Genomic DNA, 23,659 nt, shown 5'->3' with positions numbered 1-23,659 from the left:
ATTTACTTACATATATATATATGAACTCAGGCAACTTTGCTTCAAATCTTCACATAGTATTCGGACAATCTTACACATAGCTAAATCTTTACTTGCTTTTAGCATGAACCATATACAGATTTAAAACACTTGCATTGCTATCATGACGGTAATTGTTTTTCCCTTATTTAAATATTTATAATTGTTAGATCACTAATGCAAGTCTATTCAGTATTTTTTACAAAGTTGACAATGTATAACATAGTTCTATAAAGCTAGCAGGTGACAAAGGTGATGCTTGCTAACAAGGGAAAACCATAGCAAGAGATTATGCGTAATTTATGTAACAAAATCAGCATATAGAGTTCCCAGAGTTCTGGATGCTCACAAAACTACTTGAAATAAAAAAAGTTAACTTTGTCAACTGAACCTGCCTTACAACAATCATTTAGTACCTTGCAAAGATATGTACTTTGATGCGTAATTACAAAGAAGTGATTTATCCTCTCGACTGATAAAATGCTGTGCAGTTGGTGGTCATCACTTTCCACTCTCAAATCTAACTGTACTTCTACGGTTCTATAGTTCACAATATGATAAAAAAATACAGTAACATCAATTTTGGGGATTAGAAGGTAAAAACGTGTGTACCATAATTTACATTTTATACTAGAAATATGGATCATTTCTTGTGCAGGTAGGATTTGTTTTAAACAAAGGAGTATACGCTTCCCATAACAAAACATGGCTAAAATATACATAGAAAAATATTTACTGTAAATTTATTTTTTATGTTTCCAAGAGCTGTGACACAAAATCAGTATGTATCAGAAATTGTATTGTAACTGGGAGGATTTGAGCAAGTCTTTGTTTTATTGCCATCTACTGGCACTCTAGCAAAGTACAGATTAAAACCTGCTCACCTGTATTCAGTCATTTACCACTCTCGATTCTGGTCTACTAACAGTGATGCAGAAAAAAAATCCCCATTTAGATGCTAAGCTAAGAAAGTATTAGATAATAAATACGTTCTATCATAAGCCGCAAATTACTGTAGGAAAAGGAAACATTAATTGCACTCAGAATTTCAAAGGCAGCTGTTGTAAGAGATTGGCTTCCTGAAGAAATCTTTGAGTCAGCTCAAACACAATCTTTCATTTCAAAGTGAGCATTTTGTCTTGCTTGGGTGTTTTTTTGTTTGTTTGTTTCAGTTCAGAAATATCAGATAATGCTCCCAGCTTTTAAGCTTGGCCTGAAATCTTTGCCAGTGTCATGATACCGCAATTTTGACACCACGGAGTTTCTCACAAATTATTCTGATGTGCATCTGAGATTTAAAAAAATCTGTTACTGCACTAGGGAAGAGAGCTGGGATTCACTGCTAGACTTGTAGAACACACATGACAGCAGCAACAAGGAAGCAGAAGAGACTGATGAAGAGTGGTCCTTCTCTGATCTCCCTTCAGAAACAGAAAAGAGTTTAAGGTCATAATGAATAAGGGCATACATCTACTCCTGTCAGGACTTATAAAAGCACTTTTGCTTGAAGAAAGTAGCATATGGTATGTTTTTACTTACCTAATGCTGAGATACAATGGCCAAGGTAGTCTACTTATAGCCAATTCTGCAACTCATTATGAAATTCTTATCCACTCTAGCTTAACCCCTTCACACGTTTTGTCATTTATAGTACTTTCTCTATCCATATTTAATATTCATACTTCAGACCTTTTAAAAGACTTGTGAGATAAGTAAATAATTAAACTGCATCTCCATTTTACACATGACCTAACTAAAGTACACATTAAGTGGCTAGTTACTGTCTGCCGTGTCAGTAACAGAACAAAAATCACTATTTCTGAATGCCAGCCTCAGGCTATAAACACACCTATATAAAACAAAACAGAACTGAGCCAAAAAGCTTTTTTTTTTTTTTTTAAAGAACATTTAAAAAGAAACAACAAACCCTAAACCAAAGCAGAAAAGTCTTTTACCCAGGCACAAAAGAGCCATTTTCCACTCTAATTTCACCTTTCTTCTAACACCTTCACTTCCACAGCTCCAGACTTTGTATTTCAAGCATATCAACAGTATTTTATCAGTTACGAACTTATGATGTTTCTTTCTTTACAAACTCTGGTCTAGAAACAGAACTCCCACTCATATATTCCAATAGGCTTCATTCTTGTCGAGAGCTGTCCACCACGCTCAGCAGGATTTAATACTAGTTGTGCAAAAGCACCTTTATCAAATATCCACATTTCCAGCAAGTTTTCAAAATTTTTAGTAGTAATTAGGTCTCTGTGCCTCTGAACAAACACATAACTTGTTTCAGTCTTGTCAACACAAAAAGTTAAAACATCATCCATCAGTCCTCCCCAAATTAACACATTTTAATACAGTCTTTCGATCTTCCTTTAAGAGCACTTTTTCAAAAGTATTTGCCTGCAGAACAGTGACATTTTGTAGGGAAGAAGACATAAATCCCTGTCATTCGTCTACTTTCAACGCCTGGAGCAACATGAGGAAATGGCAGTAAAAATGTTTTCCTCAGAAGAGGCACAGAAAGAAAGTCTGACAGCACACCCCCAACTCTTTCTCCTGCCTTCTCACCATCTCTAATGAGAATGGTTCCAATTCCTTTACTGAGAGAAACACCACACAGATTCCTCCAGTAGCTCCACTTAAATACTCTTCTCTAAAAAGATGTTGGGGAAAGCAACCGCTCAGCAGGAGCTTTCCTCCAGAGACAAAATATGAGCAACTCATGTTACCACGAAACTGACCCAATTGTATAGAAGTCCTTTGAATAAAAAAATCTGAGAAAGTTGACAACACTGATTACTGAACTCCTTCAACTCACTCTATCTTAGCTTATGCAGGTTTTCACTAAAACACAAGGAAGAAAGTGCCCAATTATTCAGGTGCATATTGTTGCTGTAGGAACAAATTGACACATTCCCTCAAATATTCTGTTACAACAGTATCTGAGGACTACAATTGGATTACAAGAACATGATATGCAATCATGAGAAGCTGAATGTTCTAACAGCAATACAAAGAATTATTCACTCAAACTTTTTTAGGTAAAGAAGGGGAAGAAAAGTTAGAAATAAGGAAGAAAATTAGTAAAATGTGTGTTTTTATTAGTATTTACTATGATAATAAACTATAGACAAACACAGTTGGTCCTTGGCTTAGCAAGCATAAAATTTTCAAAGGCTGTTTAACAAAACAGCAGCACATCTTCACCTTGAACTATGCAAAGCAAAATAAAGATGTGCAATAATGAAAAAGTAAAACTCAGCTGGCGATTCCTACCAAGAATAAAATTTAAAGGAAACTAAAAAGTAGGATCTTTCCTCCTCTCAAAATAGCATGTAAGTACTTTCTAGGACCAAAGAAACACTATCTTGATTAGATCTTATTGCCGAGACTAAAACAAGCACTAATACATACTGCTTGTACAATTCCTTTCTAAAACATACTGCCAGTTGATTTTGTAGTTCATGAGGGACATACTGTCAAAACTTCATGTAGGACCAGAACAAACGCTTAAGACAGGTAATGGGTTATCACTTCAAGGCACGTTAGTTAAAATTGAAGAGCAAAGATACCCGCACTCTCACAGCATATGCCTGTCACTACGTTCTCGTTTTCCTGGTGGCATTGTTATGCTTACTAATATTTTAATGAAATACTTGTACATCCCTACCAAATAGGCAATTATGTTAATATAACCAGGCATACATTACATTGGTATAACTGGTATAACCACATTTTACCACTTCACCTTGTGGTGTCCCTTGTGTGCATAGCCAAAAACACAGCCACAGCCTTACTCCCCACACAGCTGTGCTGGGTGAATACCTTACACTACCTCATCTTTTCTGTTTCTTTGTTTTAAATCAGGCCCATGAACTTCCTATGGCATTTGATATTTTTTTTCCAACTGTTATTTCCTACACCTCGAAATAATTTTTATTATTGACTAATACTTAAATTTCCAAATGAACAGGTGGGAAAATAAATTTCTACATTTTCTGTAATAAAATAGTAAGATTGTGTTGGGTTTTGTTTTGTTTTTTTTAATTTGTGCATTTTCCCCCCATGATTTTTGACCGATGTTGATCAACGAAGTTGAAAAGACAAGTCGAGTTCCTGTACGTATGTTTGGGAAGGGGGAGAGACCACAACTACTGTCTTCACAAGAGAAAGGCAATTAGAATTCAACTGTTAACTCTTCACATTCTCTGGTCAATCCATCAGCACACACATCCACACATACTTTCCAGCAGGAAAGCAGCTCTGCACCGGAGAGCTCACACTCCCTCTTCCAGGACAGGATGCTGCAACAGAGAACTCCTGCGGGTAAGAGCATAGGCAGAAAAAGAAAAGCAGGTATCAAGCAAATCAAGAGAGAAGAGAATTCAAGGAGCAAAGGACACAAATCAAAAGAAACGAAGCCTTGTCTTCCACAGGATATGTTGTTTAAATGAGGATTGTACTGTGGCTGACAGCAAGATAAGCATGTCCAGGGAAGGAAAAACCAATTTGACAAATGCACTTGACATTTAATGGCTCCTAGAGTAAGCCTATTACTAGAGAGAGAAAAGTAGATGCAGCACATGCCCAAGGCATTCTCTCTTGCAAATTAAGAACTCTATTATTTACTGTTTATTGAATAGTTCATGTAATTATAAAACATGATTCTATGATTACAAAAATACTTTTAACTAAACCTTAATCTTTAGTCCTGCAATAATTTTGCATCGTTTGTAACTTGATATTGATGATACCGATGATGAGAACATTGATAAGAATTTATAAATAGAAATGATCTTACAAAACTTGATAAAATAATAGTATTGGCTGTAAATGATTCTCAAAATACTTAGTATTTTAAGCGGGTGTAAAATATAACGAGGATGTCAGTTATAAATGTGGTTGTATGGCCATTACACATGTTTTAGTAACATAATTATCTCCAGTACCAAACTGCAGTTGATCAGACTCTCATATTAGAATTTTCTAATTGATTTCCTTTATATTTCTACTTTGCAGATCAACTACTTGCAGCATTCAACTTCTGCATGAAATGAGAGATTTACTTAAAGCCAATTTAATTTTTTGTTACTTACTAAGCGCACAGAACAATGTACCAGACAGTAGAAACTACTCTCTGGAAAAAAAGTATGTTTTAAGTTTTACATTAATAGGTAGTTTAAGAAAAACACCACTGTATGCCACATCACTCCTATGTGGTACAACGGAAAATAGATTGTAATCTGATATATATGACATATAAGCACTTTTTAAAAAATATTAATTTATATTATTCAACATTACAAATGTGTACTTCATCAATTCTCCTACATTGATGATATAAAGTACTCAAGAGGCTACACGCTTACAAAATAGTTGCTGTCTCGTAACATTCTTGATCTCAGTATGGATTAAAACTGTTACTACAAAAAGTAACTTGATTTACACTGATTCTCTTTATTTCTTAAGATGAAACAACGAAACAACTAAAGGCTCCTCAGACTAAAACTGTATGTCTCACAGGAAAATGAGACAAAAGCGTTTTTAAAAATAATATAGGAAGATAATTTATTCTACAGTGTTAGCTACTCATAGCTATCTGACATGACTACAAAAGAATGCTAGATTATCTGAGTTACCTGTACATGCAAATAAATCCACACTGTGCGATAAATTTGACCTTAATTCTGAGACATATATCTAAATACATGGGGATAAATTACAAAACTGATGCAATATTTTTATTCTTGCCCAATACATATGAAGATAGACCTGGAGATTTTGTCTTAAAATATATTAATGAAAAGTAGTTTAATTTTTAATTGTCATCCAGTTCAGGAAAAAACATGGCACAGGTGAAATCAGAAGTTCACTTTAGTGAAAAAGACTGATACAGGATTACGTTGGAGATAACACTTTAGGAAGATGCTGTTTAAAGCAGTTCTCAAATAATTGGTATGGCAAGGCGCACCAGACCCTATTTTAACAAGTCAAGTACAGTAAGATAACCTTTTATAAAGAACTGTCTTAATCTGGTTCATTAGGCAGAAACATTCGTGATTGAATAAAATACAAAACCTGTACCACAGGAAATGCCACAGGATGCTTCTTTTCTTTCTCACATTCATATGATATTAAAAGTGCATCCAAAGACATTAACCGTATTACTAAGAATTGTCAATTAAATAAGAAATCTGATTGTATGATCCTACATGGTCCTTTCTTTCCAAGGTCTCTGCAACGATACAACCCATTGTAGGTAAGAATTCATGAGACTGGGTTTTAAGAGATGTATTAAAATATTTCATTTTAACCTGTCTTCAGTGTAAATATAAGTACATCTACTATGATTTTTATAATATTATAAAGTAATAAATGAAACCAAAGATATAGAAAAATACCTATCTAGTGAATAAACACAAGGTCCTAAATCCCGCAGCTGAATTCCTGCAGGCAAGTGTTCATGCATGATTCATGTATTAGTGGGCTTACCTACAGGCCTAATAGTTCCTATAAAGCTAATCACAATGTAAAAGATCCTAAAAATACATCGCATGATGCATGACATGCACATGCAAACTCCATTTCTCAGTTACATTTTCATCTAGAGCTCAGAGTAAAGTGTTAAACAAAAAGTTTCCCTCATGCAACCTAACACCTGCCAAACATGGCAAATCTCCAAAGAGAGTAAGTAGAGAGGAAGAAGAAAAATAGAAAAAAGGGCACTAAATGAAACACTAGGCAAAGGGTAAAATGTACTGATAATAAGACAGAAAATTAAAGTAAGCTACTGAACTGTAAGAAAAAAATAAACTATAAAAAGACACATCAAAGAGATATGAGAAACTCCTGAGGAAAGACATATGCAAAACACTAAGCGCAACATATAAAATTAAGCAGTGCAAAAAGATTTACATCAACAAGTTCAGTTTTGATGAAAATATCTCAAGAGAAAATGCAAAGGTTTCTGAACTAGAACATATAAGCAGAATTCTCAAATACGCACCAAAACATATTTTTCTGAGAGGAATCATAATACACAAAAATTCTAACAGTGTGTGTGATAACAGAAAAATTAACATTAACCGTACTTTACAACTACACAACCCCCTAGATCAGTCTCTTATTATCCACATGAATGTCTATGTTGCAATAAAATTCCTGTTTAGAGATCTCAGATCCATCTTTGTAGGAGGGATCTACTTTAATAAAGAGGTTGTAGAACATCCATCATTTCAGCCTTCTCTCTGAATAATAGTATTCCATAATTCGCTTTCTGTTATGATTATTTTTCCTATTAAATCATCTGGTTTTACCAGAAATATTAATATATGAATGTTGTTTAAACATGACAACACTCAAAAAGCTACAAAATTCATACAAAAATACCACTGTACGTATTTAGTTGTTCTTCTTATAGCAAGTCTTATCAACAGCTGTTGAATGTTTCAATATATTTGTATTTTATCAATGTTACAACAATTTATCGATAGGAGAGTGTAAATCAGCTGTATGAAAGCGTATGTCATGAAGCTATGTAATATAACAAGAAAAAAATGCAAATTTACAGACATATCTAATTGCTTCTACAACACAGAGGAATATAGCATTTTTTCCACTGTGGAACATTTAAAGAATGATATTAATGCCTTCTTGAAGGAATCTGCCTCCTCAATCTAGCCACGATGCTAACGTCTTTGAATTTGGTTTTAAAAGAGAATAGAAAGATAAACCAGGGAAAAAACATCCATAAAGACAAGTTTAATCACAATCTGATGGAGGACAGAAAAACAAAGCTGTGTATCATTTTAAGATCTTGTAAGAAGACGACTAGAATACTTTGCTAAGTCAGAAATATGACAGGCAAAGTGAACAGCCTCCACCTGACAGCATGGGAACCCTGGAATTCTTTACATCTGACTAACCAGGGAAAACATTTCTGCTAAAACCTTTTTTTTTAGTTTAACATTTTAGAAAATAAGCACCAAATGAGATTAAGCAAGGGTATAATTAAGACGCTATTCAAGAACTGTAACACACGAATTAGGAGTATCCTCTAGTGAACTTTGGTATTTTTTAAATTTGAAAAGAATATAGTGCACTGTATTCGATTAACACTCGAACTACAAAGTTCCAGATAAAGGACAATTGCACTCAAATATCAAAACATAGACTTAAGTTCTTTAGAAGAATCCTATCACCATGAGGAACCATCAGAATACTAGATTTATTTTCTCGCAAATATAAACAACAACAACAAAAAGAATGCCCACAATTTTCCAATTACATCAACCTTTTTTTAAAGGGAAAAAAACCCACCTAACACTACCTTCAATAGCACGCTTTTCTTCTGAAAAGTAGAAATTTTTCTGTCTTCATCTAGAAGAGAATTCTAGCTTTGACTTCTGTTGCCACCAAAAATAAGTAAAATATAAGGCAGGACAAAAATAACAGCAATTTCTTTTGGAATTCTGCATTCAGCTAGCAAGCTACCAAATCCGAGCTGCAATTTGAAAAGCTCCCCAACAAGCTCTCACTAACAGGCTGCAATCTGAACAACTAGTCGTATCTTCAGAGCAACTGTGTATATTCAAAAGCTAACCCTAGGGCACGTGCCTGAAAATTTTTTCCGAACAATTTAGATCTGTGTTTCATTTTAAAAATAGAAAAAATTACTTTATTTTTACAGCATTTACATTCAATTGCGGATTTTAATTTTTGAAAACTGCATTTCAGACATGTTTAATTTGGAAGAAGTAAAAGAATGAGGTTACATCTAAAAATCTGATATGATCTTTATCATTCTTTTCCTATTAAATACCAAAAAAAAGAAGACACATTACCAATATCTTTGTACTAACATAACTAGGTGGGTCATCCTACATACAGATACAAAAAACACCCAAAAAACATCAGAAGACAACAGTCCGTTTTTCCCATTTATAATTGAGGAAACAGCAATCTTCTCTCTACCAGGAGAAAGGTCCAGACACTTTGGGCTGATGGCTGAAACTACAGATATTTTATCATTATTTTGAAATCATAGTTTGTCTGAACCACAGTCTAATTCACAGTTTTCTCTAATTAAGATAACTCATTCATATCCAATATTGACCAAAATTTCATTATAAAAAGAATGCAACTCTAATACCAAAAAACCTAGTCACATTTCCGCTGGATTAAACAATTGTCTGTGCCTTGTGCCCCATATTCACAATAATTTTGCTGTGATTATTTACAGAATCTACTAGCAGTGGCTTAACTCTTCATACGAAGCAGATTGAAGATGATCCGCATTTGGCCTTTCAGTACTCGCAACAAAATGTAGAACTTCTACTAAGCAGCAAAACCCAGAAGTCAAAGCAGTGTTACAAAGACTGCAATAAACACTGAGAAAAAGCCCTTTTGTTTCAAGAATCTCTTTTGCAGTAACCACAAACATATGATTACCATAGTTCTACTTACAGACATTCAGATAACAAATATAAAAAACAGTTAGTGCTCTTTTCTAATAATAATTAGAACATGTATATATTTACATTTAATGAATATAAACAGCAACGTAGACATCATTTACTCTGGAAAAAGTTCTAAAATCCCTGGTTTTATCAATTTATCTTCCTGAACACAACAATAGTAAGTCTTCCCCATGACACTCTGAAAACAGGTATCTAACCTTTCATTCTATGTACAATAGAATGATAATTTCAAAAGCTGTATGTGCTGTGTCTACTGGATATGCTGATAAATAACTGAACTCTAATTAAAGGTTATAATTCCTTTGGTTTTTTTCCAGTTAGTTTTTTTAAAGGAAAGAGCTAACAGATTAATAAATAAAATAAAAAAAAGACAAAAAAAAAAAAAACACAACAAAACAAAAACAAAAAAAACAATCAAATAATTTCTGGCTAAAGAATTCGTAACACTAGAAACGTATAAACCACATTGCTGTACCATACTGCATATTAAATAGAGTTTAATTTTGTTTGGGGTAGAGACAAGGAAGAAAAATGAAGACTGAAGAGTATGAAAATTATAAAGCACTTATATTTTTGTGAAAGTATTTTAAATATGTATTAATTTACGTATTTTTGGTAAGAAACGAAAGCAGAATTCATGGTTACCATAGTTACACATACTCTTTGTTGTGTTTCAATGCCACATGATCTGATTCAAAGTAATACACATCAGGCTCCTCCTCATCATCCTCTGCAGTGTGGATGTTGGCACTCTCTTTGGCAGGTGGTACATATCCAGCAACAAGCCTAGCCTCAGAAAGTGGCTTTCTTAGTCCATCGCTCCCATGATCTCCCGTATTACAATTTCTCTCTTTTTCATTCTGTTTAATTTCTTCAGACTTTTTGGGAGATCCATTGATATTATTAATACCTACAGGTACATTCTTTTCAGTGGGACTAAGATTATTTTCCTCAACCTGTCCATTTTCTCTACAAGGAGAGTTATTTTTAGGAGGGCTACTTCTGGCAGGGGCAGCCCTTCGTGGTGAAGTTCTCAATGTATATCTGTGTTCTTGAAGTTCCGACATAGATGTCATTTGAGCTGAAATAGAGTCCAGCACTGAAGAATGTGGTTCAGGTTCACCTGAGATTGATGCACTATCATGATGAGTATTCGGGTTGCTATTGGTGTTTTCAGCACACTGTTCCTTAGAGGCACTACTATCTCCTACAACATCTACCTCCTCCTCCGAATCCCTTAATAAAGACGACTGGATTTCAGAAAAGGACCCTGCAGCTGGCTCATCTGCCTGATTAGTGTGCTCCTCAGGCAAGCAGTCATTTATTATTTTGTGGTCCTCCAACTTTACCTGTTCTTGAGAGTTTGTGCAAGGCACATAATGGTCTACAACACTGTCCTCCTTGCTGCTGTTAAGCAACAATGAAGAATGGGCAAATGAGTTTCCGTTTTCTGCTACTGTTTTGTCCTTGGGCATACAGGAACCAGCACTGTTTTGCTTAGTGTTCCCATCAAGCTGACAGTCATCACAGTTAAGAGAATTAGAGTCTCTCTCACCATTGACAGTCTGATAGCCTGCAATCTCGTCAACTATTGCAGAATTATTAAATCCCTCTGCACAGACATTCACCTTTTTAACTTCCCTTTTGTCACAATCATCCAATATAAGACATCGACAAGCTCGCTTAGTCCCTGCAGAGACTGCATCATTGTCCGACACTAAGCTTTTATGCTCCAAAGATTCCTTCTCTGTTTTAGTAGGCAAGTCTTCTTCTGAACTGTTGGGCGCCTCTGAACGTAGACAGCGCTTAATTCTTTTCAAAACTGGTGAAACAGGTTCTGCTTGTTTTTTTTCACAATTTTCCACAGTTTGTTTATCAACATTATCTTTCTCGGAAGTAGACAGCCCTCTCTTTCTAGGGCTCACCCACGATTCCCGAGTACTCTGTTGTTTCAAATCAGTAGTTCTTCCACCGTTACTTCCCTTCTGAGTTTGCACAGACTCTGGCCTCTTCTTTGGTGACCTTGACCGTATTTGAGGATGGGGTGAAACCTCGTCTGGATGAGCAATACTACGGTTTCTTAATGTTCTACCACAAAAGTTTTCATCCAAACCGTTTAAACCCACTGTAGATCTTGTAACACGAGTAGAACGAGAAGCAGCCATACTATGGCAAGTCCCTAAAGTATCTTCATCATGATCCACTCATTGGGAAACCTTCAAAAAAACGTAAACAAAACAGTAAAAAAAAAAAATTTAAAGAATACCTACAGACATAGCAAATCTGAACAACATATTGTCACAAATGTACCTAATGTAAAACTGCACATGCCTATGCAATGTATTAATACCACTTCTTTCTGTGTCAATAAATTCGGGCACTAAAAAACTTTTCTATCTAAACTACAAAGTAGCTGACTACTTCTTTGTGGTTTTTCTGGCTTTAGCACTTGAGTGTGAATGTTGTTCACATTTATGCCTTATGTTACTAAAATATACTACTATTATGTATTGTACATATGATACAATGTATCGGTATTATTATTATTTAAGTTTGTCTGGTCAAATGAGAGGTATCAAATCACATTCTTAATACCCCCCAGTTTCCAGTTATATGGTTTCACATACTACGGAGGAAAACATTAAAATTTTATTTGCTTGATCAATTGCTGCTTAAAACAAAAGCAAATTGCTCATAAATAACAAAACAGAATTGCAATTCTAATTTAGCAGGAGATTTAAAAAACAAATAAAAATCACACAAGTAAAAAATACTTAGAGTCACCAATAGCAAAAACGAACTAAACTAAAATGCCTGAATCAGAATCGTAAAATCATTTCAGTTGGAAAGGACTTTGGGAGGTACTCTAGTCCAACCTCCTGCTGAAACGAACATCAAGACTAAACTCAGATTTAGTTACACAGGACACTGTCCAGCTGGGTCTTGAAAACCTCCAAGTACAAATATTCCACAATTTCTCTCTGTTTCAGTGTTTAATTGTCCTTACAGAGAAAATATTTCCTCTTATACTCAGGTGGGGCCTCCTTTATTTTTGCATCATTTACGTCAACAAAAAGCCTGGCTCTCTCCAGTAATCTCCTCTGACGTACTAGAAGGCTGTTTCCCAAGCCTTCTCCATTTTTAGACTTTTCATACAGTTGGTAAAATGAATGGTTACCTACATTGGATTTAAGTAAATTCAGACTCAAAGCTATGTTTAAAACGTCCAGTTTGAGAGTGTCTGTATTTCAGATTTCAGGGTGAAATGTAGGAGTACTCAACTTGCCCAATCTCAAATTAACATTCTTAATAGAAATCAGTTCAGTTTTATCCATCTATTCATTTCATCTTCAAAAATTCAATGTGTCAAACTGCATGTCACCACAAACTTGTCATCATATCCATGATAATGAATAGATTCACATTTGTACATAATGGCATACCTTTCCTTTTCCAGGTACTCAAATTCCACATCTCACAAACCTGTTCAACTGACATATGATGTGAAGACTTAAAATTTTAAATACGGAATCAAAGTTTTACATGTTATTTAGAAAGGCTGAAAATGACAAATGGAGGAAAATTGTTTCAGTAGGTATTTTTCATCTTCAGCAAAAAGGGCGGGGTGGGTGGAAGGAAGAGCATAAATATTATTTAGGTATCAGATGGTCCTAGAGAAGAGAAGAGCGAACAGCACAAGACCAGTACACCTCTTAAACAACACAATTCTGTTTGACAATTAACAGCAATTACTATATTGTCTGTTTAGGTATTTACAACGTAAAAGTAGCATCTCTTAATGAAAGTAATGTATCCAATGTATCCCAAAAGTATTGCTTGGTATAGGTCTAGATTAAACCGTATAAGATGGCACATCATTTCGTGTAACGAAGAAAAAGCAATTACAAAGTGAAAGTTTCAAATGTTCTCAAAACTGCATTGTATTTGTGCTGCTACAACCCTCCTGCTTGTCGGGTATTCCCTCTGCCTTACATGAATACCTGGAAAGGTGCACTGTTTGCATTCCTGGTGATACAGGTAAAAGAACTGCTATTGTACTAACTTCCATTCTGTATTACATTTAAAAGTAACAATGCAAGACAAAGTGTGAGATGTCCAATGAACTCTGTCTTAAGAGAAAATATAAATAATAGGACAAATAGCAAATGGGCAAAACATCAGTAGTTGAGCTGAAGGGAGAAGAACATCCATGTAACTATGTGCTGTCCATAATGGTTGTTTACCAATTTTCCACATGGATAGACTGGCCTGTATATTCTCCCCCTTCACACAGAAGCTCAATACCTTCTGAAAAGTGATTTCATTTGGGGTTGAACACAAATATGAAAAAGAGGGTCATTTAGATATTCCATTTCACTTAGGTTGTTCTATAATTTAAGGATAGTACATATTAAGGATGAGTAACTGACATTTCAAATGGATACCAATACAATAAATTAAACCAAATTCCAATGTACACTTTGGTGAGCTATTACTGCTGAACTCGACAGACACTAGAAATAATATTTAAGATTTAAGATACAAATCTTTACTGATTTGCTGGTATGTTACTTTCTAATGAAATACACCTTATTAACATGTTAAAAAGTTACTACTTACTTAGTACAAAATGTAAAAAACTTACCATTGCAAAAAGAGAAGAAATATAAATTTCTGACATTTCATACAGCAGACTCTCACCACACCACTCGAATAATATCAATCACCATTGCTGATATCCATGATGCAATCCAAATGCCATTTACTAGCTTATGCCATCATGTTAACAAGATTTTGAGAACTGTTGAGAAAAAGACAAAGGCATCGATAAAATAATTAAATTATTTCATTAAAATTAAAGAAGAATGCAACAGGACATATAAAAAGTAACAGCTTTTTTAGGAAGCAATTATTAGTTTTACAAGTGTGCTACATAAAGAACAGTAAGCTATAAATTAATTAAGAATGTGAAATACTAATTTGAGTTTCAAATGTAAAATATCTTTCTTGGTTATTTTTAAGTGATTCACTGTATCACACTAAAGATGTGCAAGCAAATGAATTCATAACAGAAGGTCACGTGTTAGGGTGTTCAAAACTCAGATATTTGAAGAGACACACAAAAACAAGTAGTGAAAGATATTACTACAACTAATGAATTATGAAATGCATTATCAAATATATTTTATAACTAGATACACAGTGCAAAAACTATTATTTCTGCTATTTAATTTTAATCTGCTGAGCAGAACTCAAAACTTAAATTGGCTCCAATTCCCTGAACAACCTTCATCTACACAAGAAGACTGAAACGCCTTCCAGAGTTCACATTAAATGTATTCTTCACACAAGGAAAACAATGTATACTACCTTGCTTATAGTGGAAGTGAACTAATTTTGATACTGAAAGCAGAAATAAATCTACGGATCCAAAAGCCACACAATGCTTTAACTTGTCTCCAGACTTTGGGCATCAGTGCCAATGCCTGACAGCTATTACTTGAAAAAACATACCAGGAATCATATTTAATTTCAGAACATCTAGTACTATGGAGGCACCATAAATCACTATAGAATAGTGATTACTGAATCTTTCTTCATATTCTGTTGACTTGGTTTTGTATTGACAATTCAGAAACTTCATGATGCAAAACACAAGCTGACAGGTTTCTCCACATAATTTTTTTCTACACAGTTATTATATTTGGAAATTGTCTTCTCTACTTTCAATCTACTAACGATTTCACACTAGTAGGAGCAGAAAACAAATTCCCCATTAAGTTGACAATTCAAAATACAAACTGAGCCAAATAAGAGGAGAAGAGATTAATTATGTCTAGTTACAGTGAAATTCAATAATGAAAGATATTTCTACAACGATGACACATGAAGTATCATAAATTCTATTATACAGATAACTAAATCACATTAGATTTTAATTATTCAGTGGAATTTCTTAATTTAACAGCAGAGAACTGCCATAATGAAAGACAAATAAAGAATGGAAGAACAAGAAGGCAAGGAAAAACACTTGAAAATGCAAGAGGTAAATGACGGAAAGGAGTAAGCAAAAAGGAACAGTTGCTACTTAGCTGTATCAGGAATGAAACCAGAAACAGTGAGAGGTGAAAGAGCTCCAAATTCACATGACTTCAGCCTGCGTCCCACATCTCCCTGCCATAAAGTTTCTTCTGTTTTTAATATTCTGGTACTCTGTCATTTACTTAAACCTATACTGTTGCCTCTAACTGACAGGAAAGACACACATGTAGATAACAAAAGTAAAGACAGATTTTGATGGATTATTGCAAAAAACAAGCATACCCCCCCCAAAAATCACATAGCTTAGTACCTTTGGTTAAAATACAAAACACAGAAAAAAACTCTGAAACAAAATATAACAGAGAGTCAATCAGAAGGAGGCCTAATCTCAAAATTTTTCATTACTTTATCGGTTCATAAGTAAAGAACTTTCACATAAGTGGTTTCAGAAATGAGTGAAATAGTAGTCAGTCTTTCCTGAGATTTGTACATTTCTCTCCCCTAATTTTCTTTTCCCAAAAGATAATACTATTTTACTCACAGCAGGAAAGACACAGCCTCTGCTGTGCCTGGTCACCTTTGGGCAGACCAAGAGCATTTTAGAAACAGCAAAAAGAAGAGTGTAAATATCATAGGAGGAGAAACTAAGGTGGAGAAAAAAGAGTTTTATCTGGTCAGGATTTTTTGCTTAGTAGTAGTTTCAGGGTGGGGGCGGGGGGGTGGGGTGGGATAAAAAATAAAAATTAGAAAACTTTGATCAGGATACACTGAAATTACTTAATTATTGCTTAAAAACTAGAAAACTACATTCACAAGAGTGAACAATTAAATAACTTCTCTCAGAAGTTTCCTTAGAAAAACTGCCTTGAAAAGAAACTACTATTTCTTTACATTTCATAATCAATTAAAATTACTTGTTTTACCTAGAACAATCATGTCTTCCATGGCAGAGAAATTCAATGGAAGAGTAATTTAATGTTTTGGACACTACTCATTTTAGAAGATATTTATGAGTTGGAATAAGGAGTGCAAGGGAAAGCAAGGGAAACTAAATACACTTTCAGGTCTAAGACATCCTTTTAGGGAACCACATCAATGTTTAAGAAAGAGAACACTGCAATAAAGACTCCAAGTCTAAAGAGAAAGAATCAGCTAAGAAACAACATGGTCTGGTTTGCACAGCCCACTAAAAATGAAGACATTACAGGTGAAAAGTAGAATGTAATGCAGACAGATAAAGCTTTGGAGTGAGAAAGGGATTCTGAATTTGTCTCTATGTGGGGAAGGATCTGAGTAAAAAGTCAGTGAGCAAGTGGTGATGCTGAAACCTTATAGGGAATGGTCATACATTAATCAGTGTGGAACTTCTGCAGGGTGAGACTGAAGTTCGACTGCTTACAGAATTGGTCGATACATCTTACATACAATCAAGAATCTGATTACAGCACAGGATGGAGTTTCAGGATATGTATTTTAGCATTTGAGAACCCTTAAACTGCTACACAGCTTTAAGCAGACTCTACTGATGCACACCATAGTCATATAATTATGCTAGAATTTTTATTTAACTTAACCAGAAGCCTATTTAGCAAAGCTAGTGAAAGCTGATGTGTGTGAAAACCTCTAACAACACAAGAAAGAAATTTACATAGAGATGGAAACCTACAGTTAAAGCCAGAAGAATGAGGAAACTCCTTCCTAAATATGCAGAGTAACCAATTTCTTCACTGGGTTAAGTCACTGCATATCTGGGAACCAAGTACAACTTGTTTCTTAATTCTTGAGGTTCCTTTAAACAATCATGTACATAATTAAAAGTATGTTCAAAGAGGCTGTAAGCCAGAAAAGAAAAATTAAAGAAAAGAGGTCAATATATGAACATACTGGCTCTATCAGTATACAGGACCCGAAAGCAGCAAAGCAGCAAAAGCCTCTATTATAATTGTGCAGTAGTGCTTTTTATATATATGGCACTCATAATGGACATATTAACGTTACATACAACATTACAATAACAAAAAAATGTGTATTTGGCAGAGGGGGGAACAGGCTCTTGCAGTAGGAAAAGTCTCCAATAAATAGTTATTTGATGTCACTATTTTATGATAATGGACAACAGCTACAGCCTTCCACAACAACGCAACCCTAGAAAACAGAATAGTTTGTTCATCTCATCTACAGTACAATGAATCATCATCTTATATGAAGGGAAATAATCTGTTCTCTTCCTGTTCTTCTGAGACTCATCTAATAGTTTCCATTCCATCATTTCCATTCCATTCAATCACAATATTGCACAGTGATAAAGATTGCAACTTTTTGCAGTGTTTAGATATTGCAACTATGGATATCTGATAGCAGTAGCACTCTCTAGACCGGCAAATCCCAAAATTCCTTCCAAATACTATCTGTTATTGGTGTAGTTACCATTTACAACCACAAATGTGACATATATAATTGTCCTCTCCTGTTTCATTTTCATTGTTCTACATCTGTGGGACCTTGCCTGCCTCTGGATGAAAGAAATATTGCAGAATGTTTTATTTCAGTTGCAAGACTCTGATCATACTTATTTCTGTCATCAGAACTTGGGAGTCCTTAATATATATTCCTTTTTCAAAACATTGTCTTTTATTCTTTTGAAAGTCTGTGTCAAATTTTACATTATCTTCTTTACATTGTAATACTTCAGAAGAAACGTCACTTTTAAACGCATCTTTCTAATACCAAAAAGCAGAACATTTACTGAAAAAGAGAACAAATCGAAATCAATCTCTATCAATGACAATAGTATGGTATGATTTGAGAGTGTAAGACTGTGCATAATTTAGCTAGTTGAGACAGTGTACACTCATTTATTCTATATCTCATCCCAAATTATTTAGTTTTGAAATCCTGCTTCCATTGATCTAATAATTTTCTAGACCGCTATTACAATGCAGTTAACATAACTGAATTAAACTACTGTGACTTACATAAGAATATAGCAAAGTCTGCCATATTTCTGAAACTGTAATCATTGTCTGCCTCTTTCAGAATCTCTCAGAAACCATGCTGAGCCACTGGCCACTATTCACATTTTAGGAAACATCAGTCCACTAGGAACTAAATTGCTACTGGTCTATCTTGGTGCAGATACAAACCTACGGCCAAAATTGGCTTTTCTCAAGCCTCTTTCTAAATTCCACTTCTCCCAAGACTCAATCAGAGCTGCCAAAACCCGAGTTTGACCTGACTCTGCATCTGTAACTCAGTCTTCTACATTAGAGTGGTTTAACACAGAAAAAGCATAACATTTATCATGAATCTCCTGTCTGTCATTACCTTTTATTGTGAGCATGTCACAAATTTTTAACCAATTACTGCATCCTTACACTAAGCATGCATGTACGCAATCTTTAACATTAGCAGGACCCTGCATATGCTTCATGCTATGACCCTTGCGGGGACAGAGAGTGGTGAAATTACATCTTCTGGTTTTGCATTTTCCACAGAGGCTTACACCGAAGGTATCTTGAATAAGCTTTGTGTTCTGATTGCCTAGAGACACCCTGATCATTACACCATTATCTTTCTTCTTATCAGCTATACACTCTAGACCACATTACTTTAGTGACACAGAAAAAAACAAGTAGTCTTTATACATTTTAAGTGTGCAAAGGACTGCTTTTCAAAAGAAAAGAATATTCATATATGACTTTAATAAATAAAATTGGTGTATCTCTGTGGTATAAAACAGAAATTCTTAAATTCTCTGCAGAGCAGTAGGATGTTATTTAAAACATTACATTTTTAAAAATTGAAATCTTACTGTATAAAATGAAGACTGCAGAAGGCATTTATGTAAACAGAACCTAATCCCTTACAGAAGTATTTGCCCAAGACAAAAAATTAGCATCTTTAAACAGAAGAGAACCTGTGCAGACATTAGATTATCATAACTTTGGTTTATCTCCGCATATAAAGCACATCACTTCCCAGCAAAGCGGTATTACTAAATTAGGGATGAATTCCATTTAACAAATCATATTCACCAGTCTATCACATTTAGAGTATGCCAGCATCTCTTCCCACACATACTGAGCTTAGCATAACTATATTAGCAAGAAATTAAGTTTTCTGGAGAAGGCACTCTATTTTTCGGATTTTACCTTACATCAAAATAAGTGATACTTTCAAATGACAGAAATAAACTCCACCAAAAGACATTACAACGATCTTACTTGAAATAATATATAACAATGAGCAGCTTAAAGCTGTAAAGAAAGTTTAAACACAATAAAAGTAAAAATAAATAAACGTTACAAGGCTCCACGGTCTGGAATTACTCTGAGATTTCAGCTATCTCTGACACAGTAAGATTATATTACATATGATCAAAATACAGTTTGTCAGAATGGGATACAATGTTTACTTTATCTTATATATACGGGTAGTAAGACGAAATGAAGAAAATAAAGAAAAAAGAAAAACTTAGAATAGTAGGAAATTATCAACACTTTTTAAAAATTGTACCACTCCAAACTAGCAGGGACACACTTTACCAAAAACTAAGCTGAATCTGGTACTTCATCAATAGTATATGTGAACACAAACAAAATCTTAACCTCCTCCTCTCCACCACTGTCTTACATTGACCCCTCTTTCTCTAGAACCTCAAAATAAAGAAAAAGGTCAAACCAGCAAGTTATATGACAATGACCAGCACGGTACACCTGTTCTTTTGTACCTCTTCCAGTCACCAGCAGGTTATCAAAACAGATGGCTGCACTGATATTTCTCACTCTTTCAGGCTACCTACACGAGGCAATCAATCGGGAGGATGGGTACAATAGAGGCATCATCCCTCTTCCAGCCAAACATTCCAAGATAAGGTTGCAAAGTTACTTCATATACAGCTAAATACGAATTATACAAATGTAACTGTATAGCAGTACTCTAGAAAGTAACCACTCTATCAAATTCCTTCTCCTTACAGACAAACCCTAAACTGCTTTCAGTTTCTTGTATCTTGGCCAAATCAGAGTTTGCACTTAAATCATACATTAAAGCATCTGCCTCAGCCTGATATTCCCACCCTGCTGTCTCTCCCCTCAATTCTCAGTCAAAATAGTAAGTCATTTCTGTGCACAAATATGGATTTTTTTTTAAACTCTCCTACTGCTTAAGACACATCTGACTTTTTCTTCAAAAAGTTTCGGAGTAAGAAATTGGAATTTGGCATAGAGAAGCATTTGCCTGAGAACAAAAATCCTAGTGGAGCTCTGATAAAGGCAGGGTAAAGGGAATAATAAACATGAATGGATAGGTGAGGAGAGCAGCTACATTAGTAAAGTGAGTAGATGCTGACGGGAAAAAGAGACAGACTGGAAATTCTGAAGAACTGCTAGAAGACAGAAAGATCACAACTGTGAAAGAGGGTAACTAGAACTGGGAATAACTGGAAGAAGCAGACAGGCAGACCTGAGGGAATCTGGGATCTTACCTAGTCACAACTAATCTACACACATCACCGCAGCACACATCCCAATTATCTGTCACAAGTACTTGGGACAACTCTGTCAATACAAACATCTGTGGAACTATACTACAAAATGACTATACAAATAGGTCTGAGATTAAAATATCACCTTTGCTTTTTTCCTTTTCAGATGAGTCCAGATGGATCGATTTTTCCTGTGGGTCACATCAAAGGAAAATGTGCTGCAGCACAAGAGTGGGATCATGTGGCCAGAAACAAAAGTGAAGAGGTGAACTTTGTAAGGTGGTACCAAAGCCCTAGGAACAATAAACTACATTCCACACTTTAACACACCACCTAACACTGCTTCATCCTAACTTATTAGAAAAAAAAGTCACAATTACTGTGACATCACTGAATACAAATTGTGTTTAGTACGAATAAAGACAATAATCTTAACTAAACACCCTTACTGAACTTACTAATCAGTCAATAAAGTAACTGTCGTCTGATACAATTAACTACACCAGAAAACTAAAGACTACACAATTAACTTTTCATGTCCCACTTCAAAAAATCATGCTTAACTTCACTTACCAGCCATCACTTTATACCCTTCTCACCCCACCTACCTGCTCTGTGAAAGTCCCGCACTAAATTATAATACGCTAATTATAATAACAAGTGAAACCATTCAGCTGCTAAATAGCTTTGCTGTTATTCAAGGAACATCTCCTGTGCAAGATTACCAAAACATGTGACTAACATCTTTGAGATACATCAAATTACACAGGTTCTTGAAAAGCTCATTATAACATTAATTACACTAACTTGATTACAGTAACCATTTATCAAAAATGTTATTCTAGCAGAATAGTCTCCAATAGTGCCTTATCTCTTAACCACAGCTAGAATATAGTTTTATATGCATAAATAGGAAAAATATGGTTTATTTCCTAATGAAGATATTATTGCAATATGCAGAAAATATCAAGCATAAAAAGACATTTCTTTTTTCCTACAGGTAGGCTGCAATCAAGTACTTAATAGCCCTGCTAACAGCTTACAGATGAAAAAGAAGTTAATGAAGAAAAACAGTGCTCTTTTACTTTCTTAAAAGCCCAAGATAAACCAGTCTGTTCATTTTTGTAGAATACTACACTGGAAATATCTACTCTGTCTTATTTACTTTCAGAACAGTGATTGCAAACATGCTACCCTATGAAGTACACCGTAATGTGCAAATTGTATGAAATACTGTATAGAATATACTTTATCCCAGATGATTTTCAGTCAAGGGCATGCACTTGAAATACATCAATGAATATACTTTTTTATATGCAAAATTATAGCATCAGCCACATAAGTCTCAGAAGACTATCGTAATTACAGTCACTGACGTACAAGATAGAGAAGCACTACATATACTCAACCAGGTATTCTGGATGGGTTGTGCTTAGAAGTTCTGTTGCATGGGTACTAAGGCAAGCACCAAACCAGAGAGTTTGGAAAATGGGAGCATGAGGCATGCAACGCTTCCTGTAAAGTATTTTGAGTGTTGTATCAGAATTAAAATGTTTTTGTTCTCAGTTTTTGATCAAATTCTAAAATGTTCCCTTTGTCTCCAAAGAAAAAAAAACTGAGAAGGAAGGATGTTTTTCCAGTTATCTCCATTCATGAAAAATGTTTTAACAACTTATTTTCCATTTGGTAACACTTTAGACTCAATCTAGGAGATAAGCATGTTAATCTATAAGCAGGCCAGCAAAACTACCATCCTATGGGCTGGCTCTTTGTAGTCTTAAATGCAACCCAGTTCTGCCAGACATCCCACCACACCTCCAACATGTTGAAAAACTTCATGCTCCTCCCTCTGGCCATCTCCAAAACTCAAGAACGGTGTGGTCAATTCCAATCTATACATGCACTGGCTAGACTGCTAGCCAGCAAACTATGTATAGCAGGTAACTCCTGGGCTCAAACTGCAATCCTCTTTAAAAACAGGACCCAAACTTTCATGAAAGCTGCAAACTCTTTAAACTTCTGAGATCTTCACTCCCAGCTAAATTTAGCAAGGTTGCTAAGTCGGCCAAGAGGTTCAAACGTTACTCGATGATAACGGTAAACAAATAGAGGGACACTCTCTTGCTTAACCCAAAGAGTTGATCTAAAATTATGGGTCTAAATGCTAAAAACATTCTGGACAGACTGTGTGCGCGCGCGCGCGCGCGTGTGTGTGTGTGTGTGTGCATCCAGAACTATCCTGGCATCTATGAACAAAAGAAATGAAGCCTGTCACAGCCATGCTGTGTCTTCTGACCAAACATGTTTTCATGCTCCCAGAATTACAGGCATCCCTTGCCACACGAGCTGATACTGCAGGTTTAACTGGAGCACCACTCACCATGTAACCAAACAGATGTGTTCTCACATTCTAGAGGCTCTGGGAAGTAATGGACTGCCTTGTAAGACAAACTATGCTCTATCCTTTCATTTAAATACTGCAATAGCCTGCTACCAGAGAATCACAGAATCATTTAGGTTGGAAAAGACCCTTAAGATCATCAAGTCCAACCGTAACTGACTTGCCTTATGTTGCTTTTTGACTGGCAGTTATTTTTAAGAGCCCTGGCTCTTTTATACTCTCATGTGG

At 35.1% G+C, this 23,659-nt stretch overlaps 1 protein-coding gene across 3 annotated transcripts in view; it reads right to left on the bottom strand.

The window, feature by feature from the left end:
• The window catches only part of ZZZ3 (zinc finger ZZ-type containing 3), a 63,040-nt gene that overhangs the window by 23,172 nt on the left and 16,209 nt on the right, over positions 1–23,659 (bottom strand). For 2 of the 3 annotated variants that reach the window (XM_086617196.1, XM_086617198.1), the window contains exons 2-3: positions 14,149–14,304; positions 10,164–11,719 (exon numbers count right to left, since the gene is read on the bottom strand). In XM_086617196.1, coding sequence (XP_086473322.1) covers positions 10,164–11,668 — 1,505 coding nt within the window. In that variant the 5' untranslated portion in view covers positions 11,669–11,719; positions 14,149–14,304. Of the gene's footprint in view, positions 1–10,163; positions 11,720–14,148; positions 14,305–21,175; positions 21,239–23,659 lie in introns of those variants that run through there. The other variant, XM_086617197.1, reaches the window with a different exon arrangement.

This window comes from Tauraco erythrolophus, chromosome 10 (genome assembly GCF_009769465.1).
Source record: "Tauraco erythrolophus isolate bTauEry1 chromosome 10, bTauEry1.pri, whole genome shotgun sequence".
In the NCBI taxonomy this organism is placed as follows: Eukaryota; Metazoa; Chordata; class Aves; order Musophagiformes; family Musophagidae; genus Tauraco; species Tauraco erythrolophus.
This window is presented reverse-complemented; position numbering and strand designations above follow the sequence as displayed.